This window comes from Micrasema longulum, unplaced genomic scaffold (genome assembly GCF_059751315.1).
Source record: "Micrasema longulum isolate JH-2025_06_02 unplaced genomic scaffold, ASM5975131v1 h1tg002202l, whole genome shotgun sequence".
Lineage (NCBI taxonomy): Eukaryota > Metazoa > Arthropoda > Insecta > Trichoptera > Brachycentridae > Micrasema > Micrasema longulum.
Genome location: NW_028279365.1, coordinates 33,320 through 56,571, shown reverse-complemented (window position 1 = coordinate 56,571; position 23,252 = coordinate 33,320). Strand labels below are relative to the sequence as shown.

The 23,252-nt window shown below is 32.9% G+C and overlaps 1 protein-coding gene and 1 long non-coding RNA gene across 2 annotated transcripts; both read right to left on the bottom strand.

Annotated features, from left to right (window-relative positions):
- Nucleotides 1-4,062: 4,062 nt before the first annotated feature.
- LOC148272747 (uncharacterized) lies at nucleotides 4,063-5,676 on the bottom strand. Its single transcript, XR_015824785.1, has 2 exons — nucleotides 5,151-5,676; nucleotides 4,063-4,938 (listed from the first exon to the last, which is right to left on the bottom strand). It is a non-coding gene; the product is annotated as an uncharacterized LOC148272747 (long non-coding RNA).
- A 111-nt stretch (nucleotides 5,677-5,787) lies between these two features.
- On the bottom strand, nucleotides 5,788-18,455 carry LOC148272746 (NAD(P)H oxidoreductase RTN4IP1, mitochondrial-like). Its single transcript, XM_088239618.1, has 6 exons — nucleotides 18,025-18,455; nucleotides 15,304-15,512; nucleotides 10,930-11,127; nucleotides 9,446-9,558; nucleotides 7,051-7,318; nucleotides 5,788-6,535 (listed from the first exon to the last, which is right to left on the bottom strand). The coding sequence occupies exons 1-6, from the start codon at nucleotides 18,275-18,277 to the stop codon at nucleotides 6,422-6,424; spliced, it is 1,155 nt and encodes a 384-aa protein (XP_088095744.1). The 5' UTR covers nucleotides 18,278-18,455; the 3' UTR covers nucleotides 5,788-6,421.
- Between the last annotated feature and the right edge of the window lie 4,797 nt (nucleotides 18,456-23,252).

Sequence of the window (23,252 nt, the reverse complement as noted above, 5' to 3'; positions counted from 1 at the left end):
TTGCTCATGTTTGTAGTCAATTGGAATTTGCTTTAATAATATGGCAGCCTCAGTATAAACTGTTATATCAATCAGATTAAATGTATCAACAAAAAAAATCTCAAAAACATCGAATATTGCTTTGGTAATATAAATTATGACTATAATACTAAACTTCCCTAAGTAATTTTTTTTTCAATACACGTGTAGGAGTCACCTGAAATTAAATTCTTAGTGTCAGCTGGCTTACTATCGTATTAAGTACTGCAGAAACGAAATCAGACATTTCCTGAGTGTAAACAATTGATTACCAAAGTATCTTAATTACTGATGACAAATTATTGCTGACATGCGCGAATATCAGCAATATCAATAAAATCGCTGACATCCAAGTAAGTAGTACACAAAATCAAGATCCCACTAGGAAGTAAAGTGAACACTAAACAATATATAAGTAGTAACACCTTAAGTTACACGGTCAGATAACAGTGAATCTGGTACAACATGTAGTTCAACTACTTAGCTCGTATCATACAATGCAGTTACAACATGTAGCTCAGACAGCCTTAAGACAGTTCCAACATGTAATATAGTTCAGTGCTCAGTGGTTTGACATGAAATGTCTACACAGTTACCCTTTCTGTCACTTTGTTCATACGACATATAACAAACACGCGTCAAAGCGTATCATTGTTTTCTTCTGTCACCTCCAACTGGGTAGGAGCTCTTATGCATTCATTCTTGTATTGGTGACCTCGATGTCCACCCTTATTAATTCTCACACGCGTTATAAAATAGTTTTGTCCTAACATATTGACCGAAGCGTCGCAGCATGTCCTCAAGCTCTGATATCATGGTGGCAGGAGGGGGTGTGAAAAAGGGTTTACTAAACAAAAATTGTGTGTGCAAAAAAAACACACAAAGTTATTGCAAACAATCCACTGTACACCGTGATCCACTGTTACCCATTGCTCCCCTACTTCATCCTACATAAGAATGAAGTTTTAGTTATATAATTACCAACATTACAAAGTTGCCTTGGTAGGTTCAAAATTAGCATAAAGTACGCAATAGTTAGGTAAATAAATTATTATAAATGTCACCTTTGGTGCAATGTGAGTTTATATAGGTAAGTATATTATATTTGTGAATTGGTTAAATAATAAACATGAAATGAATCGATGCAAAATTCTTACTACTTATTAGTTTTATGTAGGTACACTTGTACCCATAGCCTTTTCACTTGGCAAGTTTAGTTCGTCATAAGAAAAACTATAAATTTGACAAGACAGCTAATAAAATAAATAGGTATAAGATGGTAAATGACATGAACTTACTTGTTTTTCATATCTACATATTGTATAATATATAAATTAGTTAAATGAATAGATAATATAGGTACACAATATAATATATCACAAAGTTACGTTACAAAGTTGATTTCGTAGATGAGAGTTGTTGTATCACACAGAACCACAGAAAAAATAGCAATTTATAGTAAATATAATTTCCATTATATTATGTACCTATTATGTACGTACAAATAAATGATTTTGTTAATAGCTTACCTGTAAATAAAACCACCATTCGCCACTGACATCTACCACCTTAAGGGCCGTTTACCGGACATAACAAAAGATAAGACAATATTGTCTCATCCCAATTCCATAAATAGCCTCAACCGCGCAGGACAGAGCACTGGGACAATACAAAAATTCGGCCGCAGTTCACACGCGAGCGCTGATATATATATATATATATTTTATATAATATAAGGGAGGTCACAATACTATGATATTGGAAAGAACTTCTTACTAAAACCTATATCATCTTCTTCTCTTAGTGCCCTGTCAGGTATCCCATAATCCCAACGTTGGAAATCACTCTGGCGAAGGTCTCTCTGCCATGTGCTGCCTGGAAAATCTGCTCGATTGCAAATGCAAAACTGAACCGATTTGGTTATTTTTTAAAGAAAAAATATCAGATTTTCTGTGTTGGTACCTTTTCAAAATTATTTATCATATTTGTATATGTCCAAAGAAGGCAGATAAAACTGGGTTTTTTTTGGGTTGTTAGATGGTCCTAGCTCCCATAAGAAACAATTTATCAAAAAAAACGAAACGATAGAGACATGCAATGGTAAATATCTATGTGTAAAAAAATCATTGCTCTAGTGCCATAATCTAGGGAGAAACGTATTTTATATTTACTATGTTTGTATTAATATGTTTACTGCTCTACTCAGTAGCCTAGCTCTTCAAAGACTTGGAGGGCGTGGAGACTCGTCACATCAGATATACACAAGTCACAGTGACATTGGGAGCTAATTTAGCACTAACCCTATCTACAAGAATATAAATAAGAATACTGCACTTTGTAGTACATTGGTTGGAGCATTTGCCTACTATGCTTGAGGTCCTGGGTTCAATTAAGGGTTGTTTTGCACTGCAAAATTTGATGTCCGTTTGTTGTTCTCGAAGCGTACGACTGAACAGCTTATTTCATATCATAGATGATCGAGTTGTGGATACGAGAATGATGATGATTGGTAGGTACTAGGTTGAAAAAATATATTTTTTCGTACTTTTAAAATATGGACCTCTGAATGAAAAATTAACTAAGCTTTATTAATATTGTCCAAATTATTACAATTAAAACCGACATATTATGTAAACAACAAGTCAAACTCAATAAATAATAATATTTGTTAGTCGAGGGCAAACTCCTAAAAATAAATGTTTAAATATTATAAGCAAAAAATAAAACAGTTAATTTATGAACCCAGATAAAACATTTTCAAGTATTTTATATTATTATATAAATAATAGAGCCAAATGTCAAAAACATTAACACATGGTTGCAGTTAAACAAACAAACCATCACACTGTTTTTCTGTAGGCAGAGAGGATAGGACACCATATCACTCTGTCTTTGCATACATACCTCGCTTCCTTTACATTCATACATATTCATATGCATGCCGCCGATTATTCTGACTTAAAAATGAATGAATGGGGAAGAAAGTTGTGATACGAATTTTGATGGACATAGAAAATAAGGAGCACCAAAACAGACATGGCATGATCATATTTTACAAATAATTGTAAATGGAAATGTCGATTCAGAATAATCAGCATGCTTGCATAAAAAGTTGTATCTTCCGATTGTAATCGCCCCCGGGCCAGGAGAAAAATCAAAGGATTTATATTTGTATTTGTGGTCTCGCTGCATAACAGGGACTATTAAATAAAGGGAACATATGAAAGTTAATAAAAACATCATCATTCCATGTCGACTCACTAATTAGAACAAATGGTGTGTACTAATAGCCTCCAAGTCTCTCCGTCGGCTGCCAGCTTCTGTGCATCTTCCTATCAACCCCTCAAGTCAAGTTCATGTCCCATAGTTCTAACTTGAACTGCTGACGAGCAGTCAGAAGCGGATGTCCAGAATGTTGAGAGCTGGATGCTTTGTAAAGTAAGCAAGCATGGTTAAGGGTCTCAGGAAACTAAAGCATTATATGGCCAAGCCAACCTGTCATATTCGCTTAGTAACGGTTGTCATTGGAGTTTGCTGGATGCATTCTCATATTTCTTTATTCCTTACAATTTCAAACCACCACACATCCAAAATTCTTCTTAAGACCTTTTCTCAAAACTCAGAACTTCGCTGTTTTGGGCTCTAATGAGGTGGCACAATTGGCACCCGCAGAGGAGAATAAGTGTTATGTGGGTATTGTATAGGCGGCATTTAGTTTTCACTGAGCAAAAATCCGAACTCCATAAAAATAAAAAAAATTAGGAATAAAATTTTTCAGTATTTTCAGGTGTTTCCCAGTAAGTAAAATAAAATCATTTTCGTTAAAGTTCGAGGTTCGAGTTCCACTCTACCACAACTTGATTCCCATTTTCTAATAGTAAGTTATTTACAACTTGTTGGAAATGGCCCCGGAAGTTGAAATATTTGGGTAAATCATAAGAACGCAAATATTTCTTTAAAAAAAAATTGCAAAATCATGAATGTTCAAACACAGAATAGTGAATGCTATAAACATACATTATGTAAGAAAATAAAACGCATCAATAAAATTCTTATAAAAAGTTTATGATAAAATTTATTTACATGATACAATTCAAAAAACAAGAAAACCATTAGACCACAATGCGCACATATTATACAGTTCAATATTGATAATAGTCATTTCACAAAATGTATAGTATAGCACAATAAAGAAAATTTTCAGTTATTCACAGAATTTTCAATGGTCAACATTTTTTAATACCTTTTGACCGAAAATTATTATGAAATGCAGTAAAATTGTTAATTTTTTTTATAACTAGAGATTAGATGTCCAGCCCAAATCTCCCAACCTGTCGAGAGTTGAATTTTATTTACAGATGTTTGCCTATATACCATACTTAAGATACCAGGTACTATTGACAACATTAGATATAAAACGCTAAAGCATTTTTTCACTGTATTTATAATTTATAGTTTCCCTGGACGGACATCTAAACATAAGACTGATTTTTTTTTTTTTATATGTAGTTGCATTATTCTTTTACCTTGCTTGTAATGTACAAGGTTAATATATACTTCAAAGCGATAGTTATTTATTTGTTTACTTAAAAATATTTACTTAAATGAAAAACTTTATTTCGTTATTTTATGTAAGGATCATTAAGATGTTTCGGCTGTGACCTGTTTCAAGAGGAAACCACAGAAAACTCGTCAGAAGAAGGCGGACCGTTGTTATTCGTCAACAGATCTTCCGATCCACCTGAACAGTGTTCGGCATTTGGTGTCCCGCTATCATTGATACCTTTTATTGCCTTCACTATATCTGTCATGTATAATGATACCTCTCTTGACAAGTCCCTGTGACTAATCACTACATGCACATCGTGTAAATCCTCATTTAGACTTCTGCATCGCGCCTCCAGTTGCATTCTCTGCAGACTAAAAAAGGGGCAATGCATCAATAGATGGGAGACATCTTGGAGAGTAACATCATCGCATGGGCAAGTGTTGATCTCAGATATTTTGAATCTGTGTAAATAACTCATAAATCCGCCATGTCCTGTCAGGATTTGTGTGAGTTCGTATCCTGCACGCTGCAGTTTCCTAAATTCAAAAGCATGGTAAATAGATGGAAAAAACATTTTTGTTACCTTTCCTGTGGGTTCTGCTAAATAGCGATCATTCCAGAGCTGTAAAGTTCTGCTTCTTATTTTTCTCTTAGCAAAACTTATTGGGAAGTCAGCAAAATCAGGAACTGTTTTTTTTAATGTTGCTTCCCGAGCCTTTTCGTCAGCTCTTTCAACATAAGACTGATTCTCTTGCCTTCAGGCGATTGGGATACACTGTAATTATTGCACCAATGCAGCACCCTATGCATCATTAGATGGGGGATAAGGATAAAGGGTAAGTAATAGTTCTTAGTGTTGTTACATTAATTTTACAAGTAGAGTATATTTGTGATTTTTTCCCCATTATTTTGACAATTAATTTTTATTTACTAAATCCATGGCCAGTTTTCCAATAAGAACTTGTCTACGACTATGGTCATCTTAAAATATTGCAGAAACCAAAAATACTCAACAGTTATTCTTCACGATTGCGGGCACATTTGAATTGTTTTGGTATCACACATATACATATTTTGTCTTATTGTTCATATAATTTTAATACTGTTTATTTCATTTTCGTAAGAAAGGCGAGATGAAAAAAAATATCCATTGCACCATTTCTTAAAACTCTTTTTATCATATTTTTGTGATAATTTATTAGAATAATACATATTATATATTTATTTTTTATTTATTTATTTATTTATTTATTTATTCACACTTTTTATCAAAATACAATTCTATATTCACTTTGCCCAGCTAACAAGGGTACATACCCCGTTCCAAGCTAGGCAATTACATTTTAATATATTATAATACTTAACAAATTAATATAGAGCACAGACAAACAAAATATAAACTTATTCGGATACACATTTTGATTCATATACATACAGACATACACATATATACACACATGTATATATAAATATACACATATATACACATGTACATACACACACACGTACATACACCCATGCGCATGCACATACATACATTCATAAAAACATAGACAATTTATTTATGCGAAACTTCATGGTTGTCATCTATAAATATATATTTTTTAAATTATTCCTTATTTTTTATATTATATTTTTAACATCCAGTAAGGTTCTCCAATCCGCTTTACTTTTTGTTACAATATTGACTAATAATAATAATAATCACTGTAAATAACTGATTTGGTGTCTGTATCAACCCATACTTTGGTAAAGCTGGGTTAACCATATTTGTATGTCCATAGAAACATATAAAATATGTAGTATTCAGTTGGATAACTACATAAATATATTAAATATTCAAACTTAATTCTATCACTTTCCAGCCATATCGACAACAATCTTTCCTCGCAGATGGCCCTTTTGCAATTTATCATAAGCCGCGGAAGCATCAGAGAATTGAAAAATTTCATCAATAACAGGCCTTAACTGAAAAAAAAAAGTTAATTTAGGATATAATACAATTATTATGGTTAAATACTACTGGAGATAAAAGTAGAAACATGTGATTATCTCAGATTTGCAATTTCGATCCATGTACACATTTTAGAATAGTCAAAGTTTTCAAATCGCTTTTTTGTAGAGAAAAGTTATACTACAGAAAGTTCAGAATGTTTGTTTTATCAAAAGTAAAAGTACTTAATTGTATTCCAAAATAAGATTTTAAATAATATTATGTAACTATGTTATCTCAACAGGTGGAAATTGACATTATTTACATACAAAAGTAAAAAGTATTACAAAGTTAGGAAAACAGAAATTACTGACGTAAATAAAAAATAATATTACGAATGTTTCATTTTCAAATATGTAGCAATAATTCTAGCACTAACAGTTATAAAAATGATTTTTGTATTGTTTTTGTATTAAATAAAGACTACCTTCTTGAATTATTCAATAACCTTAAATCTATGAATTTTTATAAATCAAATTAGATTTTTTACCTTCTTTGTATTGATTAAATCTGACAAATGTTTAATGCCATCTTCAGATGGAGTGAAATACGCCCACTTGACAATTCTTCCTTTCTTCAAGGCTCGAATATTAGGACAAAGCAGGTCGGTGGCGCTGGTAATTGTACCACGAATAAGACCGAGTGTGTCCAGGTTCTTAAGGACAGGTGTTGTGAAGGTGACATAGTTTCTAAAATCCCAATCCTTGGATGCGGCATAATCGGTCCCCAAACCCGCACAGTCAAGTATCAAATCATATCTATGTATGTAAAACAAAACATTTTTAAGTTGACACATTGGCACTGAGGAACTGAAGTATACCCCATACAATGTTTATCTTTTTTATTACTTCCATAATACACAAAGGCAAAATTTCAGAAATAAACTCACATAAATAAAGGAACAAGAATGTATAAGTAAGAAAACAACTAAATATTACATTTGTTCAGAATTGTTCTGGCATAATTGCTGTTTTGAACTGACAAATGTTATTAATATTTTTTTAGTAGCAAAATTATCGATCAATATGACTTTAATTTAGTATTTGTTTATCATAAACAAAATAAATCAATTCCAAAGAGCATTAACATAAAGATGAGGTTTTTGATTCAGGATCAAATTATTAGATATACATATTAGAAGAACTCAGCTCATGATCAATAAAAAAATCAGTTTAAATACCAACATTATTTTTAAAAGTATAAAGAAAGCAACACAATATCGCTAAAACAAGTTTGTTAGGTATATATAATTTCAAGACTGCACATTTAAAATATCACCATACCAATTTTTTTTTAATCTCTAGGAAATCGAATAAAGACGGGATAAAATATTTTGGTATACTTTTAGCCAATTTAAATATACAAGCACAGATGAGAAACTCATATTGACATAGTGACTAGTAAGATAAAAAAACTTAATATTTTTAATTGAATCGGCATTCACTTCGTAACACTTCATTATAAATTATTTTGAAAATATTTTTTTTTATCAGTGTTACACAATTTTATTCTTTTACAAGAACACAACTATAGTTTCGGGAGAGCACTCCTTCCATCGACGGGTGATATAAAAGAATAAAATTGTGTAACACTGATAACAAAGTTTTATTTTCATAATAATTTATAAAAAAACTTACTTATTGCTTTAAAATATTAACGAATGTTCTGAGCTTAAAACTTCTACAAAACATATATTTTGCATTGTGCCAAAGCATGATTGGATACGGTATGGTGGGCTGGGGTAGAGACGCTTTATCTATACTAGATTGATTAATGAAAGTTCAAAAAGCAATTATACGAATCACTTTTTTAAAAAACCATTTCAGTGTCACTCAGAACCACTATTTAAGAAATTAAAAGTTTTGAATGTGAGACAGCTATTTATAATGACCCTGTTAAAAGATGTCCATGATAAGAAACTTCAACTAGTACACTCCAAAAAAAACAGAGCCATAACTAAAGGTAGTCTTGTGGTTTCTCAAATGGAGACAATTTTTGCCCAAAGACACTCAAGTTTTATAGGACCTCGATGCTATAATAAGCTACCTCAAGAAATTACCCATTTTTCCAAAAATAAATTCCCAGCTGAAGTTAAAGAGTGGCTCCTCAGAATTGGAAGAAGTCAGCTGGATGAGGTTCTAAGAATAAGGATTTAATGCTGCCTTCAATCTTCAATATTCAATGTCTATTTTTCTTTCATTTGATTTATACATTATTTTTATACCTGTAATTTTCTTTACTTAGGATTTAGCTTTTTAGTTTTTGGGATTCGAACCGTTAGTTGGCAATTTAAAAAAAATAAATTATTAATTAGAATTTATTTACTTTTTTGTCATATATTCTCTGCTAAGCTTTTATTCTAGAGGCTTGTCAGCAGGCGGGAAGGAGAGGATATGGATGGAAATTATGAATAAATACACCACAACACCCGACCAATTGAGAAAAAAAACTTTGTTGGATTTTTTTCTTATAACTGGCGGGAATCGAACCTGCGACGCCAGTTTCACAGTTGGCCGTTTCACCAACTGCTTTCGGCACTTATATTATATTTTTTTCTTATCATTGTTTTAAATTTTTTAAGTTGCTAATAAATGTTTTTAGTGTTTTATTTTTGTTATTTCTTTATTTTTATTGCAATGTAGTAATATAATTGTTATTATAATGTAGTAAAGTGTATATATATATTATAAATGTAGCTTTAGAACAGGTATTTTTGTATCTAGTGAAGCTGCTATGATTATTTTCATGCAATTCAATTAGATGTCAAATACTTATTTTGTTTTATTTTGTATTGCATGTATTTACTTTTGTTTTATGCCAATAAACGCCGAATTTCGGCACTGAACCTGAACCCGAATTTAATAATAATTGAAAATCAACTCAACCTTCCACTATCCACAATGACTTGTTCAAAATTTGGTTCTGTGTAATCTAATACCAAGTCTGCCCCAAGACTATTAACGAGAGGCACTGCATCAGAAGCACATGTTGCCGTTACCTGCAATTAATATATTATTATTATATTAAAATGTCTGCATATTAAAATTGAATCTTTGCTATTGATTTCCTAAAAATAATATCAAACTAGATTTGATTCATCCAGAAAAATAGAAGTAAGCTTCTACTACTGTCGTGTTTTGAGTGGCATATATATTTTTTTATATTTTAGCTCAACGTGGCTTGCACTTATAGAAACTAGAACTACCTACTAGAAGTGCAGCGTTCATCCGAATTTTGGGAATAAAGTTGCGGTTACATATCATCTCCGTGTTTAGTATAAAGAACTAAACAAATCTAGATTTCTAACTTATCCTTTAATTTCAATATAATCCTCTTGGCGCGAACCGCCCCATGTGGGGCGGGATAAATCCTGCTCAAAAAGCGTATGGCCTACGGTTGGGCCCCAAGTACTTATTTCTTTATAAAACCCAGATACTGTCTAAAATTTTATTACTATTGACATCTATGGACGATTCGACAAAGAAAAATAAATTGTTTTTAAAATATTTATTTTACCGACCGAGTTATAGCCATTTTAAAATGTCAATAACATCTTACTACTGTAGAGGTTAAGAGGGTATGCGGTGCCAGGCAAATTTGATGAACAGGTATTTGAACATTGTTTTTCTGTCAATCTCTCGCAAACGCTTTCCCGATACTGTGCGAAAAAGACCACTGCACATCGGACTGATTATGTCTGACTAAAATCGATACAATCGACGTTTCGTTGTCCCGTTTGCTGCACCCCAAATCTGAGCCTATTAATTATTTTTTTGAGAAAGAGTATCAGAATAAAATTTTATATGCCGATAACTTTCTCGTTTTTTAAAATTATTTATTGTATTTGTATACTGTATGTCCGAAGAGGGCATATAAAACTGGGAGCTGTTATGTGTTTCTGGATGGTCCTAGCTTCCATAAGAAACAATTAATCAAAAAATCAAAATGAAATAGACAAATAGTAAACATTCATAGTGTGTAAAAAAAGCACTTGTCTGGTGTCAAAATCCAGAGAGAAAATATAGATATATTTTTGTATGAAAAAAAGTTTTCGGCGTATTTCCTCTTAAAGGTGACATAGAATTATCGCACCTAGCAACGTAAAATAAACATTATTCAGAAATAGAATATTCACAACCCAATAAAAATGCTTTTTTAATGGATGTTTAATTTGCAATGCTCTGTGTGCTAGGTACGGATAAAGGAAAGGAAATTGAGAGTTTTAGCAGCGTTAAAGACTGCAGTGAAAATTACATGAAGATATAATGACCTATTTTCATAAAATAATATTATTATGAGTCAAATATCTTCGGCATTAAAAAGTCTTTTTAAATGTTACTAAGATAATTTCACAAAGCTAATAAATAACCTTAGCGTTTCCAGCTTTTAGCTGTTGCACAGCTGAAGTCCCAACACCTCCTGATGCTCCCAGCACTAAAGCTCGGAGACCAGACATGTCCTTCATGTTTAGGTTGGCACTCCACCTAAGGCCAGAGTAGGCTGTGAGACCAGCGTACAATACGGAGGCTCCTTCTTGCATGGTCAAAAGGTCAGGCATTGGAGCTACCTGCAATTTATTAAGAAAATCTATATTACATTATGGAATAATTAGATGGGGTGCTGCTTTTAGAACAAATATTTTACCTGTCAAAAAAATATAAAAATGAATAAAAAAAGTTATATTGAAAAAATATCTACTTTTACCACTGTCCCATTGTTTTAAAAAATCAGGGTTTTAGATATAAAATCGTAATTTAAAAATAATGGTTTTCTTCAAATCCATAAGGACAACATATTATATAATAATATTGAAAGTACGAGACCTAGAACTATTGCTAATATTTAATTCCAAAACTAAAAATGACAACAGGACAACATCATTATACTTTCAGAATAATATATTTTTTTATAGAAATAAAAAAAACTAAAAAAAGTGCAGTCAGGAACACAAAATATTTAACCCATTGTTTGCGGCGATCTTTGTTATAACTTTAAGTCATGTTTTAAAACAGAAAAGAATTGGTAATATTTTTGTATTTTAGTAACACCTATCAGCAAATCAAACATGACAGAAGAAATTAGAAGTTTAAGATGTGTTTTTTGGAAGGTAACCGAAATGCATAAAAATGTGCACCCCGCCGCAACATAAGGTTTCTGAAATGCACAAATGTGAGCACACCGTAATCAACGTGTTAAGATAGAAGTTTAAAGCTTAAATATACATTTATAATTCTTTTTTACATAGCATTCATTGAAAACACATATTTTGTAATTTTTGAAATATTTACAGAACAAAAAATAGAAACATCATTGTAAGATGTCCCTCTCCTTAATGGTACACAAGAACTGTTTCTTTCTTTTACGTAATTGGTAACGTAAAACAATCATATATATGTATCCGAAATCTGTACAAAATTAGAGTTGATTTTTTTTTCTGAATAAAATTGATTTTCTACATGAAAAAAAATATACGACTAACAATATTTTGAGAGTACCTATGAATTTTTTAATCGGATATTCAAACAAAGACAAACGGTGAATTATACGTGCTGGGTAAAATGATCACTTAAACCAGCCAAATGACAAGAATTTTTTTTTTTTTCTTATTTGTTTAGTTTTAATTATTTAGTTGAATTATTTAGTTATATTTCATATTATATATTACATAATGAATTATTTTTTTATGATTATTTCTGTAATTTTTTTTATTGTAAAAGGTTCTTTGAACTGTTGATATATAAATAAATATATATATATATACATATATATACACATATGTATTGTAGGAAGTTTGCATTTATTTATTTATTTGACACTTTATATACATGTACAATAAAAATACATATAAGGACGGGCATATTGCCTTAAGGCGATTTCTTCCTACCTACCCAAACCGTTCAGTTTGAGAAAATTATAAATACATGGACATATTGAATCTTACAATTTTATACAAAAATTAAAAGCAAAGATTAACAAAAATAAATATATATATATAAAAAAAAAACACTATACTATGAAGAGAGGAGAGGGGATGGGAAGGAAAGAAGAAGGATAAAGGAACAATTTAAATATTTAGATTGTGACATTTCAATCTTGACTTAAATGTAAATAATGAAGGGGCGTCTCTAACATTAGTGGGTAGATTATTCCACAATCGAGCGGCTACTACTGTGAAAGAGGAGGCAAAAAAATTAGAGCGATGACAGGGTATTAAAAGGGTTCTCTCGTTACTAGAACGAAGAGATAGTCCGTGTTGTGAAAGAGATTGGATGAGCTCTCTCAGATAAACAGGCGAAGTGGGATTATTTAAAATATTGTGAAGAAGTGATAGAATGTAAATGTTTCTTTTATGCCTGATACTGAGCCAGTGTAGTTGCGTGCGATACTCGGTTACTGCATTGTATATATGTCTCTTCTTTCTTTAAAAGAAATGAACTTATAAATTATAATATATTCAAATGTAAGTGCCTAGTTTGGAAGGGGGTACGTTTTCTTGTAAGCTGGGCAAAGTTTCTAATAAAAAAATGTAAATATGATTAAATAGAAAAATAAATAAAAATATATAATTTCACACTGTGAGTGTAAAACCAAAGTGAGTGAAAATTTTTTATTTTTGGGGTTTAAATGCAAAACAATCACATTAGTCACAAGCTTGAAAGTGTAAAAGGGAAATTTAAATTAAAACATCAAAGCACAAAAAAATAAAAGATTATTTAAAAAAGCCAGTTTTTCGAGCAAAGAAAATCTCAAACCCCATATCTCTAAATTATACTATTTGCACATACTACGGTTTTACATTCACATTGTGATTTAATACTTGGGTTAGGTATATGCATTTTTATATTCAAATTCAAACTTGGAATATGAAGACTTTCAAGTTCAAATATATAAGAAAGTCAATGTCGCATATATTACACATCCGCCATTGTTCTACGATCATGACGATTTGAGTGATTCAACTTTTCATGATAAATTATTGTGAAATGGCAGCCGAATAAAAGCCAGGGGATCACCATTTGTAACAAAAATATTAATCACCAATTTTAATAAATATCTTGGAACAGTTTTATCATATTTATTTTAAATACAAATAACTATATCAAAAATAGATCAACAATTTGATAAAAGATAATATAGTAATTAGGTTAAAAAAATATGCAATATTTGAAAAGAAATTATTAAAACTACTTAAGAAGGTTTTCACTAATTTTTAGTTAGATTTAACAAAAGCTAAACAAAAAAAGCTGCTTTAAATTTTATTTTCAAAATTATATCGACGGTGGAAAGCCTAGTTGACTAACAAGTATATATGCAATGCACATTAGTCAAATGGGCTTTTCACCATCGATATAATGAATCTATCCATGTTACCAATGTATTAACTTTCATTTCATTATTATCTTTCCGCACCTAATAGTGCACAGGCTCTTAATTGGTACACCAATTGCAGCATTCTTTATTGTTTCTTTGTTACATGAAGGTAAGATTATCAGTCTTACGCTTCAAGCGCCAGTCTAGGGACTATGAAATATTCTAGTGGAAAAACACCAAATTGTAAACAAATATTTCATGTCAACCATATCGGGACCCAAAACCTTTTGCATGGTAGGCAAACATGCTGACCTTTGCACCACGAGGCGGATTTATGTATGGATGTATAATAAATCTTACATTATTTATTTTTTTATTCATTTTAAATTGCAATGATTACTACTCATTATTATCTCTCCCTAATTCCCTCTTAATGGTGCGTGCATAGAACACTGCATTATCATCAATGTATTTATGCTTTATTAATTTAGTTCATAACATCTTAAGAACTAATATAAACTTTCAATAAAATTACATTTTATATAAAATTTATCAAGAACGTATTTTTTCAAATTGATTTTTAATATTTCAAGGCTTTTCACTTATTTTTTTTTTCCAGGTAACTAATTGTACAATTTAAAAGCCTTGTACAGTGAGTTTTGTGACTCTGTTATTCTCCCAATGGATAATGTTATCTTCTTTTTATCTCTAGTTTCATATTTATAGCATTGTTAGTTAATTTCTTAAAATATTTCTCATTACCAGACCGATTGCAATTTATCAAGATGATCAGTTTTACATATAGGTAAAACAATATGTCAACCGTACTTTAATGCTTATTATACCTCTTTAATTTTTTTTTTAAAGAACATGGTATATATTTTTTTAAATTTACAATATCTAAACTGCTCGTTGTATATAAAAAAAAACATTCTCTAATAAAATTTTCATGCACAAAGACAATGTTCATTTAGCCATTAATCTTATGTATCTCTTCAAGTACAAAGGCCTTTTTTAAATTTTATTATATGATAATATTGTAATTATTTTAAAAACAATATTCAAAAATATGTATATTTACTAAACATAGATATTATGTTAACCTGTGTAATAAATATATTATTTTGCTACAACAGTTGCAGTTTGCAGTTTGGCGGGAATTGAAAAATTGTTTAGAATTTAAAAAAAAATAAAATAAAATAAAATAAAAAAAAAAACAAGACAAGGTCTTTGGAAAATATTTATTTGAAATGTGTTTTACATTGCAATATTCCAGTGTTCCGACTGGCATCTGAAGTGTCAAGACTGATCATTTTGTATTCAGCAATTGATAATAAATGATCACAATATGCTATAATTTGTGTAACAATTAAATATGCTCTGCATCTTCAGGAACGGATGAAAGAGAAAATCAATCAATAGGTGGTGTTACCAGTTTTCTGTTAACGATGACATATTCAGCATGACAACCCTGTTCGTGAACTGGGACTACTCCCCATACTCGGGCTCCTACAGAAATAGTATTACGGCTACTGAGTCCCTTAGAAACTACAGTACCGGAAAAATCTCTGCCAAGTGTTAAAGGAAATTCTATGTCATCCATTTTCCTCATTAAATTTAATGCTGTGGACCCAAATCCTCCTATAAAAAACATTTTAGTGAATATAAAGTCCAGTCAATAGAAATACAAAATGCAATGTGAAGGAATGCTACGACCATATATTTTTTTTGTATGTACATATTTGTACATTAGCGGCCTTATTGACAAATGGCAATTTTTTTAACCAACCAATAAAGAAAAGGTGCTATTTATACAACTTCAAAACATATGCGAAAAAAAATAAAATAGTAAAACAAAATACGACAAAAATAGAAATAGCAATATGTGTATATAAATAAATTAATATCCATACTAGACTTCAACGGGTAAAGGGAATAAGGAGAGAAAAATAGGGAGATTAAGGAAGAGAGAAGAGATGTTTCTTCAGGCATGATTTAAACAGAGATACTGTAGAAAAATCTTTTAAAGTGGATGGGAGATGAGCCGCACGAGTTAGAAAAGAAGGAAGAATAGTGGATGGGAATTAAAAGGGTGTTTTGAGAATAAGAAAGAAGCAGTAAACCGTATATCGTCAGTATACTGGTAAAACTTCACAGTAATAATTCTCTAGAGAAGCCCCCAAGCTCTTGGCATAGAACAAAAGCGTTACAAATTTTAGTTTTAGTTTGGTTTTAAGTTTAACAACAAACGTGTAGCGGACGGTTTCGATTTGCGCCTTGCAATTCTCAACCCAAGTACCTACGGCCCGTTGTATTGATGTAATCTGTAGCTAGCATTGTGGTCAATAATCGTAGAATGGTTTTTCTCCGTATGGGCGACTCTATCAGGTTATTATTCTAAGGATAAAACCTTCTAGGTGACGAAATCTTTGAAAACAAGTTTAAAAATCTGTTGTATGTCATTTGTTGAGCTTTGTCAACTGATAAAAACCTCTAAATTCTCCAAGGTTTAGTTTTAAAGTTAGCATGTATAAAAACCCACTAAGGGTAGTTTTCTCACAGACTTCAAGGTTAGTTATAAAATCGAACCACCTTATGCCTAATATTCTTCCCAAGCACTTACTCTCAGAGCTCAGAAGTTTGGTGTTCTGAGCTTTGGTAGGGTGCCAAGATTCACACCCATATAGGAGTGCTGGCATTAAACAAGAGTTGAATAATCGCCATCCACTAGAGTTCCAGACAACACGCATCATGTTAAAAGTTGCTCCAGCAATTTCTAGGCGGGTAGTGAGCTCTTTGTGAGTGCTTCCATCCTCAGTTATGTGAACTCCCAAGAATTTAAAGCTGTCAACTTTCTTGATCCTCTGTCCATTATTATAGAAAGGCCGATCAGGTTCAGGACAGGACTTCTTGCACACAATCTGAGTCTTTTTTATTAATATCAAGACCCAGATGAGTAGTTTTCCTGGAGTTTGTCAACAATTTCCTGAAGATCACCAACAGACTTTTCAAGAAAAACCACATCGTCTGCAGTCACACAACTTTGGGGGGAGTTCACTTCTATCCCTCGATCAGGTGGTATTGATTTGCATAAGATAAAATACATCAATATGATGAATAAGAATGGTGCAAGGATGCAGCCTAGTCTCACTCAGACCCCGAACCAATCAGCCAAAGAGCTGCCGATTCATTGAAGTCTGAGAATGGACGCAGCAGCCTCCTATAGCGAGCGTCTTGAGGATGCGGCGGTGGACCTGGCTTGGATACGTGCTGCGCATGCCTCAGGAGAACCTAAACCCAAGTTGCCTCTTTTTTAAATTTGCGGGCTCATGCCGACCTGGAAGGCCGTCGACGACGATCTTCTTTTTTAATTTGAAATTTATTTATTAACGCTAACGGATTATTACATTTATTTTACAAAAATAATATATCTTTTTTTTCTTATACTCTGTTGATAATAAATGATTTGATTCGGCGGAACTAAGGGACGCTCGATTGACGTAGGAGGAGGTGAGAGTGCTGACTGGCGATAGGGTCTTCTGGTTGGCATATGGTGATGTCCACATGCTCCACTTTCGAGCGGATGTGGAAAAGAAGAAAAGTAGTTTTTTTTAAAATGTTTTCCAATGAAACCAATCACTTCCATTTACCAAATATTTGTTTATGAAATCTTATTTTTTGGGTCAAACATTCAAATTGATTATTCTAAGTACAAATAATACTTGCAATAATGCATTTAGAGGATTTGATCAGTTTACCGACGATATTGTATTCGCTTGCCTGCTATTTGCTGGGTTCATCACAATTATTACAGCAATAGTGAAATTTGTTGTTTTTGAGATGTTATATTTTAATTCTTAAACAAAATTTACATTTTAAAGATTTACCCAAATATTCCAAATATCGGAACATTTTTAACGAGTTCTTGGGCTACAAAAATATAAAGGTTGTAAAGGGCTCTAATTTTTACATACTACAAATGTACCAAATCTGACTTCATTTTCTGTTTCAAATAAATTTGCAACTTTAGTGGGTCAGGCGAGTTGTGATTAAGCAATTAATTCATAATCATACAAAAGTGCATAAATTAAAGGTAAATGTAGAATACAGCAACGTTGGCATGCTCAATTTGATAAAAATCTGCCCAACTTACCTATCATTTCAACATCAATTGGATTTACTGAAGAAGCTTGTACCTTGACGAGAACATCGTCCGGATTAGAAATACATGGAATTCTTGTATGTTGTGATAGCTGCAGTTCGTCTAGTTTCCCATAGGAATGAATTTGCCATGATAACATTTTGTGTTTATCTTTTTCGTATTTAACTTGAGAAACGCTTCGAGTGTAAATTTTCGCGATCGAAGTATGTTGAGTACAAACCCTCGTAATTACGCGCAGTATCATGTTGTGTGTAATAATTATTACTGTAGATTACTACTAATTATGAAATTATCTGCTAATAGAATCTTAAAATTTCTTACTTTTGATTTGTAATATTTTATCTATTTTATGTACAATCACAGATTAAAGAGTATCCAAATTCTGATCTGACAGCTATTTATATTTTGCGCTATGATTTTGTGAAAAAAAATATGTTTATCATTTAATTTATTGCCATAAAAATAAAAGTTATTTTAATATTTTATTTAGACTTTTCTTTCAATATAAAAAAATAATAATAGGAGCATAAAGAAATGTAAACTAGTGAATTTTAGCCAAGTTAATTTGCACATTTGTTAGATTAAGAAACATTCTCTCTCCAAAAAATATAAAAACTGTTTATTAAAGTTAAAAACTGTATATTCTGCTGTATGGAATCATAGGCTGAGGAGGAGCTTCTAAGACAAATTTACGCCCACTCTTGATTGCTCAAAAAACCATCGCTAAAATTATTTTTAAAAAGCCTAGAACTTACCCTTCAAATTTAAGTTTTAAAGAACTAGATATACTCTCAATTGACGGCATCTTTAAAAAGCCATTTATTATTCAAACTTTCAAAGAAAAAAAAACCCACTAATTTACAAAGTTCTCGAAACTCTAGATTTCCAAATAATTTCACTTTACTCAGATGCAATACAACTGCAGCTTTAAATCTTTATTCATATGTCGGGAATTTATTCTTTAATAATCTACCAGAAATCTTAAAATCAATAGCAAATATTAAAACATTTAAAACTAAATTTAAAAAACATATGAGACCCATCCTATCCTGAACGCCGTACAGTAAAAACCTGTAAGATCTAGTGAGTATTGCCTCTATGTTTACTACGTAATCATACAGTCTATTCTGCAGTATAAAATCATAGGCTGGGGAGGAGCTTACAATACAAATTTACGTCCAAATATTATTGCCTAAAAAAACGTGGCTAAAATTATATTTAAAAAGCCTTAAACTTACTTTTTAAATAAAATATGTATTCTCAATTCATGACATTAAAAATGGCATCTATTAAACAAACTTTCAAATAAAAATAAATCCACTTATTTACATAAGATCAGGCATTTCATTGACAGGCGTCGAGGCGCAGTTGTTCGACTTCCACTAGTTGCAAGAAAAAATCAAGTAATATTTTTTTCTCAGTTGGTCTGGGCGTTTGTAGTGTATTTTTAATTACCTCCTTCCATATCCCCTCAATCTCGTCCGCTGAGAAGTCTTAAAACAGAGGCTTGGCGGGTAATTTCTTAAAAAATACATATTTTTAATCGAAACCCTAGATTTCCAAATAATTTAATTTTAAATGGATGCAATACAACGGCATCTTTTAATTATTATTCAAATGTTGGGAAAAAAATTTAATTAATCTTCCATAAATTTTAAAATCAATAGTATAAACAAAAATATTTCAATCTGAATCACATGAGACGCATTATATTCTAAACTCCATTCAATAAAAATTGTGCACTTTTGCTTATTGGGAATATTTCATACAAATAAATTATGAAATGTTATGTTGAAACAATATATATTTTGTCAAAAATAAATTAATTTAATCTTATTTTGTTAACAACTTTTTCAAGTATATTTTTTAATGAATAAACATATATGTTATCATAAATGTGAAGTACTAATACACTAATTTATATGTATTACTAACAAATGTGTAAATATGTAAATCAAAATAAAGTTCAAACTTGACAGCTAGAACACCCCAGTGCTGAGGTCAAAAAGCCATTAAAAAACAAAAAAGACGAAGAAGTTTGTCACAAATCTTAGTTTTTTTTGTTGCTTTTTTCACCCCTAAGACAAAACACCCCAGTTCTAGCCAAAACTTGTCACAAAACAGTTTCTGTTTTATATTTTTTGACAAGGCAACTGTAATGAAGCCAAACGGAATACAATCAACGGATTGTCTATGACTAACAGTGGTGGCGGTCGTTTTTGTTTGTCTTAGATAATAATTATTGTGTTTTTTCCTTAAAAAGTCGAAATAATTCACTAATTGGGTTAAAAAAAGAGTGGTGTACATACAATTTTATCTATTATTAAGTGTTTTCAGTAGTTTGTGTTTGTTTTCGTTCTCTGTCCCGAAACCTAATAACCAGGTAACAATTATTTTTTCCATACACGTGTAGCCAAATTTTTTTTTGGTTTTTACAACTTGTTATAAATGAACGATAAAGAGAAACCTCCGGATCCACCGGATGGATCTCAATTAGATTCGTCGTGCGGTACAATGGACACTGTTCCAGATCCCGCCGAATTTGTTACAATAAGGCCTAAATCAAAAAAACTCAAACTTATAAATTCGGAGAGGAAATCGAGTTCTGAGTCAGACCGCCCCCTCCCACACAAAACACCTAGCCCCCGACCCTCAGCTTCTACAAACCCAGGTACTCCAGAGGTCACAAACACTTTATCGCCTATTACCACACCTACCAAAGTCCAATCCCGCATGTACAATGGAATGGATCGTGCTCCATTTATCGTACATGTAACAAAAGTACAAGTAGACGGCGTCACCCAAACCAACTTGTACGATATTGACTTCGGTCGATTTCTTCATAGAAACAATATTCGGACTGCCTGGAACGGAATCAAGTCCGTCGGCCGTAACCGTATTTCTGTGGAGTTTAAGACGGCAAACGAAGCCAATACGTTCGTAAAATCAGAAATAGCTAAAAAAGATAATTATAACGTTTTCATTCCGACTTTCCTAGTAACTAAACAAGGTGTTACCAAAGGCATCCCTTCGCACTGGTCTGAACAGGACATTGTGGAGAATGCCGAGGTACCTCATGGATTCGGAAAAGTAATCAAGGCTCGACGACTGAATTACAGATCGAGTAATGGTGACGTAGTCGAATGGAAACCCTCCCACACGGTGGTTTTGACCTTCGACTCAAAATCTCTACCTTCCCACATTTCCATCTTCAATGTGTCCCTCTCCGTAGAACTCTACGTATTTCCGACAATTCAGTGTTTTAAATGCTGTAAGTACGGACATACAAAGACTGTCTGTAGATCCCTTGTGCGCTGTTACAAGTGTGGCTCCTCACACAATGGGGAATCCTGCACGGTGGCGGCAGAAGATATAAAATGCCTCAATTGATCTGGTAACCACTCTGCCACCAGCAAGCTGTGCCCTGAGCTTAAAAGGCAACAAAACATAAAACACACGATGGCTGACAGAAACATTTCATATATTGAAGCTTCTAAAATGTTCGGAAAAGCGACGATTTCCTATGCAGAAATCGTCTCTAAAACGACAAAACCGAATGTCAATGTTGTTATGCCCGCGCCCTCCGCGCCAATATCCTACAAAAAATCAGTAGAGAGGAAGTCGAGGTCAAAAAAACTACCTTCCAAACCTAATGTTCCTCATCATGACCCTTCACTTCTGTATTTCCCGAATGGACAACTTCCATCTGGTTCTAATGGGAATGCTTTTCCTAGCACAGTCCCAACATCGAACAATACAATTATATCTACCATATTGAGTATTCTAGTATCGATCCTTCAAAACAATCCACAAATACCGTCCAACGTCGCCCATCAACTTCTAAATATAACCTCCCTACTTAACCACCACCATGGCTCCTCAGATGAGGATTCTGCAGTGGAACAGCCATAGCATTTTTAATAAAAAAGAAGATCTCTTGCATACATTGCAAGAAGAATCTATTTCAATTGCGGCCATTTCGGAGACGTGGATGGTCCCGGGATCTACTATTAGATTCCGGGGATTCCACTGTCTGCGAGATGATCGTGAGGATGGGAAGGGTGGCTCTGCCCTCCTCATCAAAAACTCCCTTCCCTTTATCCCTATTAATGTCAAGACTGATGGCTGTCCTTTCCAAGTGACAGCTGCAAAGGTTAATGACTTGACCATCCTTTCCATGTATATCTCCCCAACCAACAAACCCTCAAAATCGATACTTTTATCTTTGTTCCAAAAATTGACCCCTCCGTTCCTTATCCTTGGTGACTTTAATGCTCACCATGCCCTGTGGGGTGCTCCGACATGCGACAGGTTGGGAAGAGATATTGTTGATCTCTTGGATGATCTGAATATGTGTGTCCTTAATGATGGCTCCGCGACGCGCCTTCAGCTTCCAAATCAGCGACCCAGTGCAGTGGATCTCACCATCTCCAGCGCTGCAATGGCACCATCTGTGCAATGGTCAATTAAGGATGACACTATTGGTAGTGATCATTACCCTATAGTAGTCAGCCTCATATCCAGCCATAGATATTGCCAAAGTGGCCTATCCCCTGGGGGAAGACGAAGACCGAGATACATTACAGAAAGAGTTAAATGGAGATACTTCTCTGACGACATTGAACTTAAAGTGAACGAGCTGCCCACCCCGACGAAAGAGAATGTAGTGAAGTGCTATGAAGCATTGTCATCATGCATCGTCGAAGCAGCAGACAAACATGTCCCTGTAAAGGAGAAAGGCAATAGAAGTAAACCCCCCCCTGCCCCATGGTGGGATAGCGAATGTGCGGAGGCAGTTTTGAAAAGGAAAAAGCAAGCTAAAGTTTACTCCTTAAACATGAGCCTAGAAAACCTGTTGAGTTTTAAACAGGTTGAAGCTAAAACAAAACGCCTCTTAAGAGACAAGAAACGACAAGGATGGAAAAACTTCTGTTGCTCTTTATCACGAGACGTGCCTATATCTACTGTTTGGAGCATGATACGTCGATTTAGAGGTTCTTTCACTCCACCAGTGAGACGTCCTGAGACCCTAGGGTGGGTTGAGGAGTTCGCCAACAAATTAGCCCCGCAGACCGCAAATAACTGGAATGAGTCTCCCTATTGGTACCAGTTTACAAATAGAAGCTGGTTAGATCATAGCTTCAGTTTAGATGAACTGAAGACTATTCTGACCCGGCTCACAGACTCAGCTCCAGGGATGGACGGTATACTGTATAGTT